Source organism: Lichenostomus cassidix, chromosome 3 (genome assembly GCF_008360975.1).
Source record: "Lichenostomus cassidix isolate B80296 chromosome 3, HeHo_3.0, whole genome shotgun sequence".
Lineage (NCBI taxonomy): Eukaryota > Metazoa > Chordata > Aves > Passeriformes > Meliphagidae > Lichenostomus > Lichenostomus cassidix.
Window position 1 is genome coordinate 902,891 of NC_139483.1, and position 22,585 is coordinate 925,475.

Below are 22,585 nucleotides of genomic sequence, written 5' to 3' on the forward strand. Positions count from 1 at the left end.
CACATTGATCTGCCACATACAATCAAAAATAATTTCTTTAGAATGGGTTGCTAAGGGGATATTTGGGGGATCAGAAATGTTCTTTTTCATCCCATGAGGATGTGAAATGATCAGCCAGGAACAGAGCCAGTATATAAGGAGTTGCAGGTTATCTCTGGGATTCCTGAATGAATTGGACATGGATTAGACCTGAATACTTTACAGATGCCTCTGGCTGAGAATCTGCCTGATGTATTCCACGTGATAGGAAAGGACTGAAATTATTAACAAGAAAGGAAAATAACTGTAGGCTAATTGTGAATCTGATTTTGTTTAACACCAAAGCCTCTTCTCCTCTAGATCAGTGTCAGGTTATATCAGGAGCTACTATGGTTCAAAAAAGATGAGATTCTTTGATCATGGATGTCCTTGTCATTTAAAATGTGATTAATGCATCCATGGATTAGGATGTGATTATGCACTAAGAGTATTGCATGACTTTTTAAAATAAACAAAGCCACCGAATACATTCTGAATTAATAAAAAACTTATGAACCAGATATTGCAGATTTAAATTATTTTTGCTCAGATCAAAACCTTCCAGGTACTTGATTGAAAAATAAAAGGAATAATATTGTCTACTTTTTTCCTGTCTCCAGGAAATTCCTACCAGCCATGAACTGTGGTTATCCCTTGGGGGAGGCAGCCTCAGCTAGGACAGGGCTGCCAGGACTGGGGTGTTTTGGAGTGAAGCTCTGGAGGGTGGCAGGTGACAGGGCTGCATTAATGGCAACAGGTTGCACAGAAACAGCACTTTTGCAAGTCCAGATCTCATCAGGCATTAGTTTTCCAAGCTTTCGGGAAACAGAGTTTTCTTTTGGGCTTTATTATTTGCTTGGGGGTGGTTGTTGTTTTCTTAGGGTTTGTGTTTTTGGTTTTGGTTTGGGGGTATTTTTTGGGGTTTTTTTTGGGTTTGTTGTTTTTTTGGTTTTTTTTGTGGCAGCAAAACAGCTTTTCTGATAGTGAGGAGTTTCTAAGCTGAAAGTTGAGGAAACATCTTAGTTTGGGGCATTTTTGGCTCCCATGGATCAAAAAGGTGATGATTTTGGTGGGGATTTTTCAGGGGTTGTTGTTCAGAGCAAGAATTTATGAGATGCTCTCCAGAATTTAGGTAGGAAACTCTTGTGATTTCTGCATTGCTTTGGAAAATAGTGATGAGGGTCATCATTGCTAACATTTTCAGGGGGAAAAAACCCCAGCCAACAGGAGAACAAAATAACACAATGCGATTTCCATAGGCTTTCAGAGCACAGCATATTTCTATTCCCTAACAAAAGTGAGATTTTAGGTGCTTTAGTTTAATCCTTGTATTTTTTCCCCACTTCTTTTTTGCCTCTGGGATGTGTTTAGCAATAGCAGGACAGATTTTTTAGTATTTAAAAAGTAGCAATCATCTGGAAAGGCATCCTGCCAAGGGGAAGGGAGGCAGCGTGCAGGCTCCACACAAAACCTTTTCACCATTCAGGGGTTTAAATGTATTCCTTCAGTTTGATCTCAAGATACGTCAGCGTGTTAGCAGGAGAACAATCTTGTGTCCAGGATAAATATTCCTGAATTGCTCACTGGAGCATTTTTGCTGGCAAAAAAAGGGAGGGCAGCTTTTGGTTACCTGTGAAAGAATAGCCTTGTGCTGTGCCAGCTGCTGATGAGAAGTTAATCAGCTTTTTGTATGGATACATTCATTGCTAAAAATATGAGATTAGAGTACAATGGAGGCATAATTGCTGTGCTGGGGAAGAAAGCTTGAGAACTGCACCTTGGATAATTTGGTGCCTGGCCAGGTATTTTTAGGGACATATGGTTTACTGAATGAAAAGTTTTCTATTCTTGTGCTTGTGTTGTGGGTTGTCTCATGAGGAATTCCCCTGCTTAATTTTAATGCTGTTTCTCACAGGGCAGAAAACTTTGAATTTCTTTTGAGGGACTAAATTTCTATTATATAATACATATTTGCTGTTGCCTATATAGAAAAAAAACAGCATTTCTCTAAGATGTCAAAAGCAACCAGAAGTAGAATTTTGGAATGGATCCCCAAATATCTTTTTGTGCAGAATTTGAGCAGCAAATTGTTGCAGTAAAAAAAAAAAACAAAAAACCCCAAAAATTAGAGATTTCTGTGTTCTCCTCAAAGTATTTATTTTCTGACTTTTCCATGTTTGGTGTTCATGTCTGGCTTTCCTGTTCAGTGTTTCCAGTAAGTATGAGCAAAATTGTCCAGGTATGTTCATCTTTCTGATCTACAGATTGTGTCTCCAAGTTCCTGTTCTAAGGTCATTAAACATTTGAGAACTTTGGTTCTTATCCATGAAATTATGTTCACTTCCTATAATTTTAGCTGTCCAGCAGCTAAATATTGAGCCCAAAGTAATCATCGAGGCTCTTTCAATAGCAGCAGTAGCAATGCTCATGTATCTTCTGGATTTGAAGTAGGTGTTTCAGTGAAAGGGAGGTGACTCATGGCTTTTTTGACTACTTGGGGTTGACAATGTTGTGAGTATGGAACTACAGGGGGGTTAAACAAAGACTGAGGTGCAGCAGTGGGGATAAATAATAGCAAATTATGTTCTAAAAACTTGGTACACTTTGATGGAATACTTTAAAATTCATATTCTCCTTTCAGAACTTCAATAAATACATTGATTTAATCTAATACTGACTAGGAGCACTTAGCTGCTGAACCCTTCTTTAACCCACATAGTCATGGCTGTACACAGAACTTGTATTTTTATGTGTTTCTGTTTTGCAGAGCCGAACAAACACTGCCTTATTTTATCAAAAACAATTACAAGCCTATTAACAGCAAATAAAACCCGAACTATTACACCCAAACAGTTAGAACAAAGGGAAACTGGAGCATATGTAGGCTGGCTAAATGGTGTATATTTAATTTTCCTTTCAACCAAAGAAAATGAAGGATGTCAGCTGCTAAAATTCACAGAAGACAGAATATAGTGAGAGCTACATGGGCTGAGACAATGACCCAGGTAAATCAAGTATGTGGGGGCTCTTAAAAGAAATTTGTAAAAAAAATAACTGAAATACAGCAGAGTAGGAATTTTTGAGGGGAAAGGAAAAAAAAAAAAGAGAAGAAGTATCAGCCTGAAAGCTTTAAATTGCTAATGTTTGTGTCCATGGTGCCACACATGATGGTTTTATCTAAGATTTACCATTTTCTGTCATAAAGGTAATTAAGAATTGATATCTTTTGGCAAATGAGAAATTTTTATATACACATGTAAAATATATCAAAGCATATGGGAGGAAATAGTGATAAAGAAAGAATAATGGGGAGAAAAATGGTCCAGAGAAACTGAGAGTGACTTTTCAGGTGAGCAACTGGCAGCCACTGTAAAAAATTATTATTGAAAAATGTCCTAATTGGAAAAACTGCCTCAGGTGTGTGAGACTTCTCCCCCATCCCCTTTTCTGCTGATTTCTTCCCAGATTGTGGGGGGGTCAACAAAAAAAAAGTCTTTTTCTCTTAGGAAATACTTCCTTTTTTGTGTATGAAAATATGGAGAGGCGTCTTGCTACTTTAAAGTCCAAATATTTAGAAAAAGGCTTGGAAAGGGAAAAACAAGTGGCATTGTCTACATTGTCTTATAAATGTCAAAGCCACTTACTCATTTTTTCTATTGCCTGAAGATAAACCTTTTTTTTCCAGTATTTTGTGCCTCAGCAATAGAATTCTTCAAAGATTTTAAGGGCTTATTTTCAGCTCCTTTTGAATCTGAGCTCTTACAAAAATCTATACCCTTCTCTAAATAGCATTTCTTTCTTCATAAGCCCATGTTAAAATGTCACACCTTTGCAAAAGAAATATGTCAGAAACAGGTACATTAAAGCAAGGGAAAAAACCCAAAAACTAATTGATTTTCTTTATATGAAAGTCTGTAGTGTAAAGAGTAGTAGCAAGTGCAGTTGAAGTCCTTGAAAAAGCCGAAATAAACCCAAAGTGGAGTTTCAAGGAAAAGCTGTTGGGGGATCCAGCTGTTCCCCTGTCCTGATGGTTTGGGGATTTGGAGGACAAGGTGAACCCCAGGCTGTCCTTTACTGACTGCTGGACATGTTTTGATGCTTGAGCCACCCAGTATTCCAATATTTGAGCTACTTCTGGACAAAAAGCTTTATTTTGCTGAATTACCTTGTAGGTATTTTATACAACTTTGGTCTAGACACAGCGAAACAGAGCAGAAGAAAGATGGATGTGAGTCCCAGCATGGGCTGCTCACACTGCAGGTGTCAGCCAGGCCCTGGGTTGGATTTCTGTCTGACATTCAGCATCTCCTTCTTGCAGAGCGCTTGCATTAATGCCATTAATTTAGTATTTGGAAGCTTTTTAAAACAATCTTCATAGAAACCTACCTAGAAAAGTCTGGGGTTTTTGTTTTGGTTTTGTTTTGATTTTGTGGTTGTTTTGTGGTTTTTTGTGTGTTTGTTGGTTTTTTGTTTCGTTTTTTTGTTTGGTTTTTTTTGGTCTGTGGCCATGGTTTTTTTTTTTAAGGCAAAAGACAATTTACCTGACAGCTGATCTAATAAAATATGCTCTGGTCAGGTACTTGCTTCAATGCTGCTGCTGACACTTGGGCTGAGGGGAAACAACACATTGGGCTGCCCTGAGCTTTGAAAACATGGGAATTCGTTTTTCAATATTTGTTTTTTTACTTCATTGTCTAGGCAGGATCTTGCAGGAGGCCTCAAGAGGCAGCAACAAACTCATGTTGTTGTGTCTGTGGAAGTGGTTTTTCTTTTCCTTGTTTTTTAAGGTGTGAGGTTTCAGCTTTCTGCTTATCACAGAGTTAGCTGAGATCCATTCAGCTTCTCTTCCCAGTTCATGCTGGCAGTGGACATCTTTCTGGAGCAGCTTTCTCATCTCAAAGCCTAACGCTGTACTGAGTGCACTAAAAAGCAAATCAGTTGTTTGTGCTCTGTGGTTTTGATATCCACCAAATGAATTCCTTTCACTGGAGCACAGACTTGCTGTTACACCTGCAGGTTTCTGAAGGAAGGTGCAGAGTCTCCTTGTGTGGCACCACAAGGGGCTGATCTGAGCCAAACCTCCTGAAGCCAGTGGGTGTCCAGGGAGCTGAGGGCATCCAGGTGCTGGCAGACGACACGAAAGCCCTGGGAGAACTATTTCTGGATGAGTGTTCCCCTCATAGGCTTAGACCAACAGCTGAGAACTGGACCATGACTTTGACTCCTAAGAAAGAGAATGTTGGTGGATTTATTATCCCAAATATCAGAAAGGCTGATTAAGATCCAAAGAACAAAACCTAAAGAATTGAAAACAGCATTTCAAAGAGGCACTGGCAGGAAGATGGAGGAGGATATCAATGCATGTTAGATCTGTCAAGAAGAGTGGAGCTTTTCCTTGGAAGGTATCAAACAAATGAAGACCTTGGATGGCACTTTCCAGCTTTATAAATCACAGGACCCTTGACAGAAGATGTGGATATCACTAGATGTGTTTTACACATGGAAGAAGCAAACAAGACTTGAAATGGCAGGAGAAAAGAGTCAGGCACTGAGCAAGAATTCACACAATACATGGAAATTTGATTTTATTTAGGGCTAGCGGAGAAAAGGTGTATCAGATTAGGCTGTAACCCCTCTGATGGTGCTAAATGATTAAACACATTAAGGCGTGTTTGATAAAGATTCCAGCAAAATAGCAGGCTCCAGCAAACTGATTGGAGAGCAATTGTGTCAATCGTCCTAACATTCTATAATTTAAATTTTCTCCATTTCTTTGTAGTAACACTGAAAATCCCAGAAGTGGTAGGTCGGGGGTCTTTAGGTTTTCTTTTTTTTTGTTTGTTTGTTTTTGGGGTTTTTTTAGCTTGGGGTTTTTTATGGGTTGTTTTGTTGGTTGCTTGTGGGGCATTTTTGTGGGTTTTTTTTTTTAATTTTATTTAGTTGTGGTTTTAAAATTGTTTTAAAATCCATTTGTATCCTGAGTACCATTCTGGTTGTGGAGAAGCTCCTGTAGTATCTCACTAGAGTTGCAGTGAAAGGTCTCACAGGTCAGATTTCTGGGTAGATGATATCCACTGTAGCCTGAAAGTTCCTGTCTTCATAGTGAATGTCCTACCACTCAGGCGATTCACACGTATTCAGTAGCCTGTTTAAAAAACTGATTAGAAACTTAATAAGCCAGAAGTCAATTTCTTCTGGGAATTCTGCCCAGAAGGCTGCTCAAGCACACTTCCATTCACCATTTGTTTTATTGGCACAGGTTGTTTTTCCAGAGGAAGGTGAAAGGCTGAACTTTTATTCCTGCCTAAATAATGCATCTCTCAATGTTACATTTATCCCTTTTTCAAAACATCCTGTTGCTCCCTTCCTCTGGGAACTTAGTAATGAGTTGGGATTAAAACCAAAATCAAAAGAGACATTTAAAAAATTTTACTGGGAATTTGCTCCTTGTTGTCAGGTGTGCTTGCACAGTCACAGGAAGGGGCAAATGCCACAAGCACCACCACCATGTGTAAAGAATAAAACCAGGTGGTGGTGCCAATATAAATTCTGTTCTAGAAATAGAAAAAAATTATATTTGTTATTATATATATGTAAGAAATGTACATTATTCTCAAAGGATTACAGATTGCAAAGGCATGAATTTAAATAGGTTGCGGGGTTTTTTTTTAAATAAGCCCACTGAGCAAATAAAAGGAATCCTAAGCTATTTAAGTGTCTAAGTGGTACTGAAAATATGGAAAAGGGGAAAAGAGAGTCCTTAGAGGATTTTGACCCTGTGTTGCTCACACTCTGAAGTCTCAGGTAGGTGCCAGCATGTGCCACGTGGTCTTGTATTGCTGCTATTTTGAGGAATCATTAATTGAAGCATTCAGGCTGACTCCAGGCACTATTGATCTCTCTATTTACAGCACCAATCCATTACACACAAGGTTTTCACCTGTAGGGGCTTCATTTGGGTTGTAGGTGAGTTTGCAGGGCTTGGGGGTCACTGTCAGTCCCAGGAAAGGACCTTTGCTGGAAAGGTCCCATTTCACAGGCTTATGAGATTTCTTCAAAGCACTCTTAAGATTCAGCTTTCTATAACAAAAAATGTTGAATAGGGAATTACAGAAAGCCTACGTAGACACTTTGTAGTTACATAAAAAAAATACAAGCAGCCTTTCCTTGCTTGCTGTAAAACAACTGGGTAATATTGAATATCCCATTGCAAAGGATGAAAAGGCAGTGGACCACCTTAGCTCTGAGGCTCCATTTCTGTGCAATAATAAGGCTGCACCTGAGCAGCCCAGATGTGCAATTCAGCCCTGACCTGGGGTAAGGAGATGTCATCATTTCACACCAGCAGAGTGAGGGCTGCTTGGTTTTGTATCCACACCATGGGCAGCCACACACATTTCCACAGAACTAAAGCTGGCACCTTCATTACTCTTCCAAGGGTGCTTAAAAGTTCAGCAGACCTAAGGTAGGTTGCTTCTCACAGCAGAGGAATGCAGGAGTCACCTCAGGGGTGCCTTTGGAGGCATTATACAGTGAAATCAAGAGGGAAAAATAATACAGCAACACCTCGGTGACAGTGCTGGTAGGAAAGGCTGCTCTGGAGGGGGATGGAATAAAGAAATAAATATATAGATAGATGTAGATGGCCTGGCAGCACCCCTCCAGTCTTTGGTGGGGGATGACCAAGCTGTACCATCCTCTCCCAAACTCCTTCTGAACTCCTTGGACAGCAAGGGGGCTTCTGAAGTGGCCACTGGGAAGCACTGCCATGCTGGCAGAATTGTTTTCCAGCTGGATCTTATGCCTTTAAACTCCTGAAGGTATAAATGCATAAAGGTCATTGTGCCATTTTCTGTTGCAAGATCTACTCCTGCTGTAAGCCAGGATGGGGATGGTTCTGGTGGCTTTCCAAAGCAACATCTCAGCGACACAATCAGGCAAGGAAGGGAAAGTTTTAACTCTGCTCATGTGAATGCAATGAGGTTTTTTGCTTCATCACTTCAGAGTATATTCTGATGTGTAAGTATGAAGCACACATTTATTCTTCTTTCTAAAAATCATTCAAAGGGAAATAAAAAGACTTTTGCTGTGTTAACACTCTCGGTGAGGTAAGAGCAGTTGATCAGACTGTAAGAAAAATAAAATTCAGTAGATTTTAGAGAAGCAAAAGAGAGAAAAGCTCAGTTTACACAGGGAGGAAATGAAGACAGTGAAATTCAGGATTTTGCACCTCACTTATCACAAGAGATGCCCAGGTTTTGTTTGTTTCCTTATTTCCTGTTAAAGGATAAGGGGAAAACAAGAACTCGAGAACTGCAAGGTATTAATGCATCTTTATGTGAACTGTGTATTTCAAGCCCAATGTCAAATGATCTTGTTTTGGGGAAGTGACATTTAGAATATTCTCATATCTGCAGAATATCCCTCTCCAAATTGCGTCCATTATAACTGTTTTTCCAAGGATGTATTGGAAGGGATCCATCTGGAGGAAGTGTACCCTCAGTGCCATAATCTTATGTGCACAGAATATTTTTGATTCCACTTTTTTAAAAAAAATTGGACTTTGTAACCTTCCAGAAATATTTTGGTCAAACCCTGGAGTTCATACTTTTGCTTAGTCAAGTGCTCCACTGGGGATCCTTGGGAAGTACAGCAAAAGGGGAGCAAAAAGTGTGGCCTGGAGTTTGTGCAGGAGTTTTTCCACCCTTCTCTACTCCTTTGTGGTCTGCCAAATCTATTTACTCAACTTCCCACAGCTAAAATTTGATCTTTATAATTAACTAACAGTTTGGGTAGTTTAAACACATCAAAACGTGTTTTGTTTTCCATTGCCTTTAAGGTTGTTTAATCCTTCAGGTTGGAAAGCTTCTTATCTAGATGAAACAGCCTAAATAGCTGGATTTAGTTCACTAAATTCTTGGATAACTGGGAGTCTGTCTGGCACTTAGCAAGTGAAATTAGGAAGAGAAATGCTGATCCACCTTCTAAATGTAAGAAATTGAATTCTTTGCAAGCTGCCACAGTTTGTACAAGGTTCTTTAAAAACAATTAAAGATTGTTGCACTTCCTCTGCCAATTTTTACCCTCTCTCAACTCCTGTAAATCTAGGTGAACCTCTTTGAATTGAGGAGAGATACTAAGTTTGTGCATTAGTGCAGAATTCCAGTTATCTCTTGATTTCAGTGCATCACCTGGTGTTGGTACTTAGACAAAGGTCACATGATGTTTTGGGGTACAAAATATCCTTTGGCTCCTTGGACCTTCCCAAAGTTTAATTATTTCTGCTGGGGAAAGGAGCCACCCATGGAGATCAGGGATGCAGAGGTGTTCACTGAGAAATGTCTGCTTTTTAAAGAGCAACAGCTGCTGTCCCTGTTGCTTTCCTTATGAACCATGAGGAAAACTGATAGAAATAGAGAAGCTTGAAGGACCAAATTTGGTGCAGTTGTCTTAATGCACCATATCTGCAGATGTATAGGCAGAAACATATTTAGGAGTGAATTTTGGTTCTAGAGCACATGTGAATAATTCAGATGCCTGAAGTTGCTCGCTGCACAAAAAGTCTGCATCTGGATTTTTTGGGATAATTTCCATCACTTTCTTCTTGCACTGATTTTTCCTCTCCCATATCTTGGAATTCTCATGTTGTTTGGCTGCTCACAAAAATGTGACATTCAGGATTTTCATCAGCACTGTTCTGTGAGTTGATGTGCTGTGTTCTTCAAGTGTGATTTAAAATTGATCCAGCCATCCTTTTTTATTCCCTTCACCAACTAGTTCCCAAAACCGTGGATGTCTTGGAACACAACCCAAAATGTCTTGGAACAATGTCCATGGCATCCCTTGAAGAATTGCTCTCTGCAGCTGTTTTCCAAAGACAAAGCGTTTGGATGTCCTTTTCCTAGCAATGACTGCACATGTTCCTTGTACTTTCACAGGTGGTAAAATTATTCTGCCATTAAGCCAGTTTCTGCATTTATTCATTGTTGTCTCTCTCTCCTCAGCCAGAAAAACATCTTTATGGTTCTTACTCATACTCCTCGTAGATTTTTTTTTCTTCTTTTCAGTAGTCATGTTGCCTTCTAAACCAGGAATCGATTTCCAGTTTTTTTTTCTGTTAGGTATTTATTTTAAAAGTTAAAATGTACTTAGGGAAAATCCTCCTCTCTGGGGATCTGTAGGGAGTAAGTTCATCTGTGCTGGCTAATTTGGCACCAATTTGCAGATGTCAGGTGTCTACATGTATTTGTGCTTCTGAATTATTGCTACTGGTAGGTATTAAGGTGCAGTGAAGATTTTGTGACACGTGACAGTGCAGGGCAACTCATCGTTAGCCATCAGTAATTAATTAGCTGTGCCATTTAGAGTCTGTTGTGAGCTCACAGTCTGAATTGCAGGAGCTCAGTATCTGCTACAGCCCAAGAAGGAAACAATTTCAATTCTTGTTGCATCATCATTGAAATGGTTTATTTTTCTTTCCTGTGCTGCAAATGACTTTCCTAGAATTAAATACTTAAAGGTAATGGGAGCAGTGAGTGTTTACAGTACTTAAAATCAGGTAAATTGAAACCTTTAGCGTTAAGCATCCCACGTGACTTTGAAATTGGAAAAAATGACACCACAACGTGTCTCTCAGACAGGTCAGAGAGAAAAAATATTGCTGGCATGGAAAACAGGATCTCTTCTTGTTTTGCTTTGGTTTTTTGTTTTTGGTTTTTGGTTTTTTTTCCCTCTGCTGAGTGTGTCTGAAATGTTGCAATAATAAGCAGCTCGTTAGTCAGATGTTTTCAATTATGGCTTTCCATGTTTCATCTGTTCTGTTTGTGTGGGGTGGGTAGTTGGTGTATTCAGCATTTCAGACCGTCTGGATGTACATATTTCCACCAGCTGGAAAAAAATAATGCATTAAAATGCAAGTGATTGTACTGCAGCCCTTGTGGAGCACTCCAGAGCAGCGTGGTGGGATCCCCACAATACCTCTCATTCAGCTCATTTGAAGCATCTCAGATTTTCACAAATGCCAGATAAATGAAGAGCTGATTGTACCTCAACCTCTGAAGTAACCCTATTAAACTAACTCTACACAGCAATTCTGAATTGGAAGAGCAATGCATATGAGATTTATAGATAAGTGAAAATTGAGCTGCTGTTCCAGCTCCTCGTGCCCTTAGGTGCTATGCAAGTTGCTGTAGAAATCATTTCTTTTAAAGACTTTTTATAGGTTTTTCAATAGTCTAATACAGACCAAAGAAAATGAGTTAATAAAAGTGACATGAAAATGAGACAAGTTTCTTTTCACCACTATCTGCTAATCTCATCCTTTAAAATTAAATTGAAGAAAATCTCATGGAATTTTGAGGAAGGAAAAGAAGGGAAGGGAAATGTATGTGTTTAAAGGTCATCATTAAAATAATGAGCCATCTGCAGCTGATAAAAATTGGTAAAAAATTTAGAAAACACCTAGAAGAATGTTGTGAATGGTTGTAGCTGCTCAGTATTTCACCTCTTTAGAAATGTCATATAAATTAAGATTTACCCTGTGAGATGTAAAGATTTTTCATGTTAATCACAGCCACATCCAAAAGCACTGAAAAACACCACATTTGGTCTGATTTTACTTAGATGGTTTATACTGTCACTTGCTTTTTGTTAGAACACACAGTCTTGCAAACACGTTGGAACTTAAATACTGTGAACCTAAGAAAAAAACATCTTGAGGAACATGAACATCAAGAAGGAAAACTAAAAAAAAACCAAACTACCCAGGCTGAATATTTGCTTAATGTTCTGTCATGAGAGACCTAGGGAAGCTGGATTTGGATCACTTGAACTGTGAGAAAGGTCAGAAGAAGAGGAATGAGGTGGCCCTGGTTTTGTCCCTGGGCTTTTTCTCAGCACGTACATTCATTCTCTTTGTATTTCAGATCAAATCCTGTTTTCACTGTACATGGGAGATATCATTTGGGTATCTCTCTCCCTTTCCCCCAGAAATCAATCTGGTTTTGTTCTGTAAGGAGAAGTAGTATCTTCACCAAAACCGGCACTGAATATCCATGAGTTTATAGTGTTGTCTCCAGCACACTTTTGCAGCACATCTAGTACAGAAATCGTGGTGTCATTGAAAACTGTAGGTTGAAAGGGATCTGTCAGCCTTGCTGTCCAGCACATCAGCTGCTCCCTCCAGCTTGGTGTGGTCTGTGAACTTCCAAAGTATGCATTCTATCCTCCAGATGTGGTGGCTGACATAGGACCTGATGATTTTTGGGGGGGAGATATCCCTAAGTGTCATAAAAATACCGATTAATCACATTTTATGTTTTTAAATGACCCACATCTTACAATGTGGGTATTTAGAAAGTCAGCATGAATTCATCCTGCATTTTCAGAGCTCACAGATAGAATTATATTTGGAAATGCCTGTTGACACAGTCCTCTCTTTTCCAAAGTTCATTTGTACAGGCAGAGATTTGCTTCCCTCTTATTCCTTTGCCAAAGAAAAATATGTATTAAGGTGGCACATATTCTCTCTTCCTGAAAAGTTGTACATCACAGGAAAAGAAGTATCTTCACTCTTCTTCATAACCTATTCCTGGTAAACTTGATGTATTGGTGTTCATACTTCAAGCATAGAATTGGATTAAACTGTTTCAGGGAAAGCAACTGTTGTTCTGAACTAGGTTTCGTAGAGAAGAAGAAACAGCATTGACTGTTTGAGGTGTGATTTATGGTATCCTGTCCTCCCTGATAATATCTGTGGGAAGAACAGCACTTGGATTTTAGTTACATCTGAGATATTTGGTCTTGCTACACATACCAGATCTGTAGGAGTCAATGCATGCCTTGGATCTCCTTCCCTAGGCACTGACTACAGCATTTCTGACTCCTTTTATCTCATGCTGTGTTTTATGTCAGAAATATTCCATTGCACTAGCTGAGCAGATGGTCAAGTTGGGACCAGTTTAGATGATTGGGAGTATTTTTTAAAGAAACTTCCTTTCGTTTTGTGTGCACTGACTTGCTTTGCACAGAAACAGTGTCTGCATGACTTGGGTGTTTAAACAAGATCCTGGTTCTTTTTCTGTGCCTAGGTAGTATAGTGATATCATGCCAAGTTTGGAATCCATTTTAAAACCTTAGAAAGGAGAAATTTATTTGCAAATATTTTGGTTATACGTTGATCTCTTTTGTGAAATGTGTGAAGACATTATTTGTGTTAAAACCATACTGCAGTGTTTATTAGGCTAAAAACATTTCTGGTTTAATGACAATGATTTTGGTAAGGATAACTTGATATAAATAAATACACTTAACTACCAAACTTCCTGTATATTCTGTGTAATGAAAGAGAGTCTGGAGGACACTGTTTTGAATATCTTTGATGTAGTAATTGGAGTATATTCATTTCACATGACTGTCACTCAGACAGACAGACAAAATCCTGTCACTGAGATGTGTAGATGAGATTCCCATGCATGGACATTCTCCTTATTTAGTGAGAGGGATTGCTGAAAGCTAAACTTGAGAGTTTTTACTTTGGTCTTAACAAAGGAGGGAGAGAAGAAAGATGCAGTTTCTTTGAAGGACAAGTCTGCCAGTGCACTTGATGGGAAGTTCTTAGTGATGTGTGACACAAAGAATATTTGAAGCAGCTTTGAAATCCTTGTGGGGATTGTTAGCAGAGAATTGCAGCCAGTTAAAAGGGACATTTTGTTTCTGAGGGTCAGGCTGGTGCAGCTACAAAGACGAGAAGCACCTCTTAGGTATCATCATGGACCCAAGAACAGTTGCAGTCCAGAGCTGAGTACCACCAGTGATACAAAATCGTTTCAAGAGCCTTGCAAAGGACCTCCTACCCTTCCCTGGTCTGCTGTGCTGGGCAGCTGGCACGGAGGAGTTTGGTTGGATCCCTGCAGCACAGCTGGGGCTGGGGCACTCAGCTGAAGTACCTAGGTAGCCACAGGGCTAAGTGGTCTGATTTTAAGAGTCACTTAGAGTTTCTTATTTTACTGTCCCTAAGCCAGCAACTTACCTGGGGCTCAAAGTGTTAAGAGCTGCTATTTTGAAATCTGGGACAAATATATGAGATATCCATACGATCTATATATACATATATATACATTTTTGTTGATAAACGCTCTGTGATAAGGCGTTCTTGAAGACAAGACGTTGCTCTATTTGTAGAAAATCTGTGGGAGTTTTGCCTTCAATGGAGTCACAATATAAGGTCCTAATTTAGCAAGGTACTTTGTTTAAGCCTCAAACTTTCCTGGAAACCTCTTTGCATATGTAGCTAACTTATGTAATTATGCTTCTTTCCTCCCCTATATTCCCTCTTCTAGGATGCATAAAGAGCTAGAAAAATATAAATGCAGTTTTGAATGCTTGGAAATCTCACTTTGATGAGCAGAAAATTAAGATGAAAGTCTATGCCATTTTTGTTTAAAATCTCTCCTGGAGTTATCAGGACATAAATGTAACAATTTGGAATCATGATAGTTACTGGTATTGATATCTCCTATGATAGTTACAGTCTGGAGAATTCTGAAGTACCCTTATAGCTCTGTAAAATAGTTTTGAGAGTTTTTTGCACTGTGAATTAATGTCTTCAGTAAAAATGTTCTGTACTTAGTTGCACACCTGTTCTAGCAACCCAGAAGTTCCGGCTGGTTCTCTTGATAATCACCCAGTTTGGCCATCAAAAATCGAACTATCAGACTGTCAAACCCCGAGGGAAGTATTTAGGACGGAACAGATTCCTTTCCTTTTTAAAGGGATCAGGAGCTGCTCTCAGAGATGATGCTGCAGCTTTGAGAAGCATCAGTAAGAAAAGGGGGCTGACCTGCTGCTCCCTGGTGTGTTGGAATCAGTGTTTGAGTGCCACAGAACCTCATGGCAGCCTTTTATGACAGTGTATGAAGAAACCAGAACATTTCCACAGACAGATGGTGTGTTGCAGGTTTTCAGGAAAAAAAAGTTTGAAGAGCTGGTGATACTAATAAAAGATGTTGTGGCATTTTTGTGCTGTGCAGAGCACACACTAATTGGGATTTCGGGTTAAGACCTACATTTTAATAACACCAATCACAGTGAAAAGCAGAGATTTTAATGTGGCTGAGGTACCTCTCTGAGTTTATGTTATTCTTATGATTTCCAGCGAAAGGGAAGTACAGCAGGAGAAAGTTTTGGAAGTCTGATTGAAATCTAGTTTTAACCATCTTGTTTCTAAGAAAAAGTCATTATTTTGCATTTTTCATGAAAATTGTAGGAATTCTGTAAGCTTTTATTTATCTTTTTTAATGTTTCGGGTTAATTTTTTCTCTATTCTCTCTCTATTTCCCATTGATTTAAGGTATATTTTCTTCGATAGTTTTCTCAAACCAGCACAACCAAATAGAGAAGTTTTTTTCCCCAAATGAGCAGATAGACCTCTGACCAAACTCCATTCTCAATCTGACATGACTTAAGTAAATTTTTTATTGTTTTTAAAGCTCTTTGTGTTGCCAACATCATCCTTATCACCTTTCCATATTTGCCTGCTCACAAATGCCATCTCCCTCTGGGAATTCAAGCACATTATGGGAATTCAAGCACACATGGGAATTCATGTCCCATAGAAAACATTGATTTTCCTGACCTGGTTCAGGGCAGTTTTCAGGCATCTCCAGTCCTTGAGCTGAAGCTCCTACTAGACTTTAGTGGAAGGGAAAAAGTAGGATGACCCCTGAGCCTTTTGACTGGAAGAACCAAAGGGATGCTCTCTTGTCAGGAAACATCAAAGCAAACTTAATTAAGCTACAAAGGGAACTTTGATGAGTTATGTGGGTATTGCCAACAGTTGCTGTTTGCCAACATGACCATCCCATGGGCATGTTCCCAAACTTCAGTAGCTCAGGTGTCCCAAAAATTACTGTAATCAAGATAAAATAGTTATAATTCTTCTGAGTGTCTGTCAGAGAGTTCAATATGTTCCAAATGAGGCTCCAGTCTAGGAAAGAGCTTATCCCAAAACCTAGTCTGTCCATTCATGAGCCAGTATATGAAAAACAGCTCCAAACAGCAGCAGGCTTTTCAGTGTAATTCCTTAAAGTGGAATTATCAAAATCAAAATAATCCAATTAACATAAAAGAAGCTAAATTTGGTTGTGCCACTTGGTTTTAATCTCTTTCCCCATGTGCTTTCCTACCATCTCTGCAGGAAAACCTGCTGACATTTTGAAAAGGGCTTTGATTCATAGGGCATTGATCATCTTCAAGATGTTGATAAAGAATTTTTTGCTCATCTCCTTAGTGGTGTTTGCAGCAAAGCACGGTAACAAGGGAGCAGAGCTGTTCATGAGGAAAGTGGGAGCTGCCAGTGGGCTCTGGTGTCTGAGGACTTCAGATCTAAGGACTAAATTATGACCTAGATCATCAGCTAAGGGTGAGGCTGTCACTGACAAGTGCATCTGTCACCCTTCAAGGGCAAATACACCCATGGCAGGGTCAAAAAGGGCATGATTCATGTTAGGATCAAAATTATTCTCTTGCACTGACCTTAAAAAAATTATTAAAAAACAGCTGTAAAAATGTCTGTTGTCAGTGTGGGGCACACAGCAGGTTGCTCTGGGATAGCCCAGGATGTGTGCTGTATTCCTTTGTTAACAGCTGCTGGATGGTGGATGGATAATGCATTGCTGTAATGGACTGTGTGCTTCAAATTTTGCTAGGCAAACCTTGAACATGACAGAGGAATTCAACATTTTAGCCATTCAACGCAGCAACCCAAAGAGGATAGTCTGTCTAATTGCTTGCCTTTAAAACCTGGCCAAAAAAAAAAAAAAAGAATTCGAAAACCAAGTTCATTCTCACATTGCTTGATTTGCCACTTACTTCGCACTTCTAAAAACTGTACTGAGCCAGTGCTGGATAACTTCTTTTTTGATGAATTTGCTTGGAAAAAGCATCTCATTTCAAATATGTTGCTTTTTTCATTCTGTGGTGCGTGGCTAATGCGTATCTTTGTCTAACCAGAGGGTGATTCATCACTGAGACATCCCTTGGCCGACTGTAAATACGAAAGGAAAGGAAAAGGTTATCTTCTCCCTTCTTTTGTTGCTACAATTGCAGTTCATCATCCAGAGTGAAACTGTGAGCAGGAGGTTGAGCCAGGGAGAGGGAAGAGGAATGACAATGATGTAAAAGGGAGTGAAAGCAGATAGACAATCCTGTTCTGTCTGAGCCCAGAAAGAATGATGCTGTTCCCAGACAGGCCCTTGAGCAGAGGCATTTATCTGTCTGATTTGGGGTTTGAAATGGGAGAGGGTAAAAAGTAGATGGATTCTCATCTCCCACAGACATAAAACAAAGCTTTGTAACGTCCAGCCTGGAAATAAAAGAGAAAGTAACCCATCTAGTAATACACCATGACTGACTTAGCAACTGCAGGGCATTTCTCTAGCTCTTCTCCCAGATCTAAATGATACCATTTCTTTGTCTGTCTCCTTTGAATCCTCATCTCTGAAACACGACGACTATTTTTGTATCACTCTCCTGTTTTTCTCTCCTGTGAGAGCCTGTGATTAACTTGTTTACCCACGAAACCATCTTTGTCTTGGAGCACAATGATGTTCACAATTTGCAGAGCCCTTAAACAGGATTATTCTGTCTGTTTTCCTGCAACACTTGCCATCATACCCAGTATTTTAAGAGATTCAGCACTTCTGATGGACAGGCTTGTACTTTCTTTCCAGTTTATACCTCATCCTCCAAAAATGTTTTCCTAAACCTGGTGAAGCGTTTGGTAAATACACACACAGCTCCAATGCCTCTGAGAAGATATGATACCAATCTGGAGATGTCCTTTAGATTGATGTCTTGTTGGTACAATATTTCCTGCAAGATCCATGGAAAGTGGCCCTTTTTATCATCTTAACCTTGTTCTATTAAATTTAATTTGTATCAGTTGGTGGAAATTCAGATACTTATTGAAAAAATTATTGAATATTAAGAATACCATAAACACTGAACATATGCAGACAGTGGGGGGAGAAGGTTCATGGGAAAATGAAATTTAAACTGCTGTAGATTTATTGTGTCAGTTTTGAAATAATTTGATGTGTGTACAGAATCTGTCATCCCACAGGGATTCTGTTCCCTGGCCATTTTTCAGTTTTTGTAGGAGACTGAAAAGTCTTTCCTTCTAGGAAACCTGAGCTTTCACGTTATACAGGCTCTTTTCAAAGGATTGAATCCAGTCATGCAGGGCAGCTTTTCATCTGTCTTTATAAACTTCACTGTGAGGCCAAGGATCAAGCAGTTTTCTTAGTTTAAAACGAACTGAGTGCATTCCTTGGAAATGGTGCAGCCTAGCAGAAATGAGGAGAGTCACCAAATAACCTGAGGTCTTTACTCACATGCTTAGGTTGCCAGTGAAGCTCCGTTTCAGGCTATTAATAGCTGATAAAAATCACTGGATGTACCTTTCCTTCACAGGAACGTTAGGTAGTCATTCCTCTATCAAGGCTGGAGGAAGGTGCTCACGGAAGTGGTTGAGTCACCATCCCTGGGGGTTTAACAGGCCTGTGGATGTGGCATTTGGGGACATGGGTTAGTGGTGGGGTTGGCAGTGCTGGGGGAACAGTTGGACTCAATACTCATAAAGGTGTTTTCTAACTTAAATGGTTTTATGATTCCGTATTGGACATAAAATGAAAAAAAAAAGGCTTAAAACGAAATCTAAATTGAATATATCTAATAATTTAAATAATACATGACCTTTTGAACATGAAGAAGAAAGAGGAGGGCAGTGCTAGAATTCCATTATTCATTTCATAGTGTTTGAGAAAGGTAATTTCACAAGTCTTAATTCCTTAGAAAAAACTAAGTTCTCATTTTCACTTTTATCTAAAATCCATTAAAATTGCAGGGAAACTCTCTGCTGAGGCCAGTAGTCTTTGGACAGATTGTGTTTTGCTGATAAGCAACACAGTTTGGGTTTACTTAACTTCTGAGGCAAAATGACTGAAAATAGGTGTGTGCAGCCATCAGCTGGACAGCTCTGAGTCCTTAGAGCACCAATGTAGAGCTCAAAGGCTTTGAAGGATTTACAGCAGTGGTTTCCTCGTTATTCTGGGTTAATAACTTTAAGTATTTAATAAGTCATTAACCAGACGTGAACCGAGTGCCGTCATGTTTAAAATGTTCAAAATAATGCAAGTTTTCAAAATGGAAGTATTTGCAATTTTTGCACCACTTTTAGTGTAAGTATTTGCAGAAGGCTTTTAATTATTTCATCATTATTTCACCTGCAGGATCCGAAGCTGCGCGAGCTGCTGGATGCTGGGAACGCAGGAGGTCGGCTGGAAAATCGGATGATAACTGTTGTATATGGCCCAGACCTGGTCAATATATCCTACTTGAACCTGGTGGCATTCCAAGATGATATAGCAAAGGTAAAACACATTCATCTCTCAGATCAAATTCATGTTTTGGAAGTAATGTTTCGAGATAGGGATAGATTACCTGAAAGTGGGAATTGCTATGAAATGAGCTGCAGTTCTATTCTGAGCTGTGCCGCTCAGTTCCCAAGAAGAAGTGTGCGATCTTTTTTTGTTTTATTTTTTAAAGGAATTTATTTGGCAAGATTTCTGCCCCTGGTAAGTGTGCTAACGTTCAGATACATTGCTTGCAAAGCCCATATAATCACGGTGAAAATAGTGGTACCCACAAACTTTAACTCAGGTGTGAGATGTGACACTGTGGATCCCCAAACACACATCAGTATATTTCACCAGTGGCATCACATTTTGCCTACTGATAGCCCTTGATAAGAATTGTGTAGTCGACATCAAAGTGCTTTTTCCATGCAGGTCCATCAGTTCCCTTTTTTCTGTCCAACACACAACATAAAACATCGGTGTGTGCCAATATAACTGATATTAGTAGTTTTGGAGTTAGTTTTTCCTTCTTCCTCCATTTTCTCTCCAATTCAATTCTGTTTAATGAAGTGGGAGCTCTTTGCTTTATCTGTTTCAAATAGAGATTCCAAAGCTTCTCCTCTTTCCTCTTCCACTCATATGGGTTAGCTCTGATCCCAGCCTCCAGGTGTCCATGCACACAGCACTTTCCTGTGAGCTTTCTTCCATCTTGGAGTTCACTAGATTGTGCTAAAAAGAGATTCTCTGTAGCCTGCTGTGATTTAACAACAGCAAGGAGTTGTTTTGTCACCTCACAGGCAACAAGGATTGTTGTGATGTGCAAAATGGTCAGAGGATGAAAGCCTTCAACTAGAAGGGGACATTTTTGCTTGCCAAATTAGTTTCTGCTAATCTTCTTTAGCCAGTTAGTCAGTTTGGCAAAAATAGGATTTCCAAATTTAATTTGGCATGGAAGAATATAAACAAAAAGAGTTTGTGGTGGTCCATGAACAGCTGAGAGGGAAATGCTGTCCTCAGACTTCAAAATGTACAGCTCTACTCTTTCTAAGGTGAGAGACCTTATTGATGCAGAAATTAAAGTGATTGAAACAACTCTTCAAGAAAAGAAAGAGAGCTATGTTTATGATGGAAAATGGAAAGGTATGCTAAAGCTTTACCAGCAGAAATTGTTATCCGTTATCAAGGAGCAGGGAAAATCATCCAGTTCAGAAGCTTATGTCTTTCTTTTTCCTGTCTAGCCTGCAGTCAGTGAGCCATAATCTATTAGCTGAAACAGCACCGAAATGTGTATTTTAGGGCTATTTTCTGTTTGATGATGGAATCTTAAAATACAGAGGATAAAACCATGTTTTGTAAAAGCTTGGGTGCTCTAGATATTGAGTAACTCCTACCATCTTTAGTATCTAAGAATCCGAGTCTTCCTTTTTGTTTGTAAATGCAATAGAGCAAATAAATTAATATTTGATAGGTTGTGCACTATTGCCTGGGGATGGAATTTTTAAGGCGTTGCAGATTAGCTGTGCTTGAGGTCATGTTAAATATCCTGATGGTTTGAATACAAACAGTTGAACACATCTAAAAATTCCTCTCTTTTTTACCTGTTTTCCTACTTTATATGAACCAGAACACAGAATCTGGTCTTTATTGTCTCTGAGCCCCATGCAGTGACTCAGAGAAGCTGTAATGAATAAGTACATTAGGCACAAATCTCTTTGGGGAGCTCTGGGAAGGAATGTCAGTACAAGATGTTTTCAGCACCACACTTGCAAATTTTGACCCTTATGATGTTCCAGGGAAAGCAAGTGCCAGTGGAAATCTCCCCCACCTTTCCTTTTCAGTGCATGAATATTTTTTTGTTAACCCTTCATTTGTGATACCTTATTTTTAAAGTTGTGTGGCAAATGTTGACCAGACCTCCTTTAAGGAGAAAGGCAAAGTTAAACTATAATGGTCTTAATGAGGCAGTTAAAATTATTCAATTATAGGGTTTCCTCCCTTTACAGAGGGCTGCCTTTTCTGCTACAAGCTCTGTTTGTCACAGCCACTGCCCAAGTTACTGGAGAATTAGGAAAATGCAAGTCTTGGGTTATTCAGCTTGTTTCAGGTGCACTAAATAGAAATGTCAGCGTGCTGCTTTATGTCCATTCCTGCAGGAGAAAGTAACTCATATTTAAAGCACATTAGTGATAAGCTGCCAGGCTCCTGGTTTGTTCAAAGAATGCAGCTTGAAATTTATTAGGTCTAAAGGGCAGGAGGGAAGGTGTGACCTGATGGTGAGGAGGAGCAGCACTGAGAGATTGCTCACTATTTTCATTCAGGAGTGTCTGTCTTGGGGTAGGATTGCTTTGTGTGCATCCAGATTGCTGGGTAAGCAGCAGAGGTTTATTCTCAAGCCCCATTATGAGCAAATGCTCGTGTTCTCTGTCTGTATTCGCAACTTGAAGAAGTCAAACCTCTGCCTGCTCTATAGTAGTTCATTCTCTTCCCAAATCCAGTAGCTTCAAAAGTGAACATCTCATTTTTCCCATCTCTTTTCTCTCACTCTCTTTTGTGCCTCTCATGCCAGCTCTCTCCTTTCTGCTCTGCCAGTCCTGGCCATACAGGCCCTGTGCAGAGCCCAAGGAAATCTGTTTCTCCTCGGTTTGATGCACTTTGGGTAAAATGCATCACTGAGAGCTGATGAATTCCTCCTTAAGTAAAACGATGTCATCAGAGATGATTCACGAGTCATGCTACACTATGGTTTTGGCCATGCATCTTTATTTTTCTAGCTTCCCCAGTGTATGTAAGAGCTTGATCAGTACAATAAAATGCTGAAGTAAGCCATATAAATTCAAATCCATTTGATATGGGTTTTGTAAAATAAAATTGTGAAAGTGTAGAATTTCATCCACTTGCTTTGTTAGCCTCCCACCAAAAAAAAAAAGTGGAAGGAACATTGCCTTCACACATGGTCAGTCCCAGTTTGAAGGAAGTGTTTTCAAGGCTCTGTGCTGCCTTTTCTTATGGAAAAGGTCTCATCTCTTCTGTTGCTCTAAATGTCTTATGGCATCCTGATGCAGGCTTGGTGCGAACCCAGCAAAGTCAGTCCCAAGCATCTCTTTATTCCTTCAGCTCCATAGTTGCCCCTGTTCCAAGGGTTGGAAAGATGA

At 39.4% G+C, this 22,585-nt stretch overlaps 1 protein-coding gene across 5 annotated transcripts in view; it reads left to right on the plus strand.

Annotated features, from left to right (window-relative positions):
• PLCB1 (phospholipase C beta 1) overlaps positions 1-22,585 on the plus strand; it is a 344,760-nt gene that overhangs the window by 185,831 nt on the left and 136,344 nt on the right. For all 5 annotated transcript variants that reach the window (XM_085053971.1, XM_085053973.1, XM_085053976.1 and 2 more), the window contains exon 4: positions 19,308-19,448. In XM_085053971.1, the coding sequence (XP_084910097.1) occupies positions 19,308-19,448 (141 nt within the window). The remainder of the gene's footprint in view (positions 1-19,307; positions 19,449-22,585) is intronic.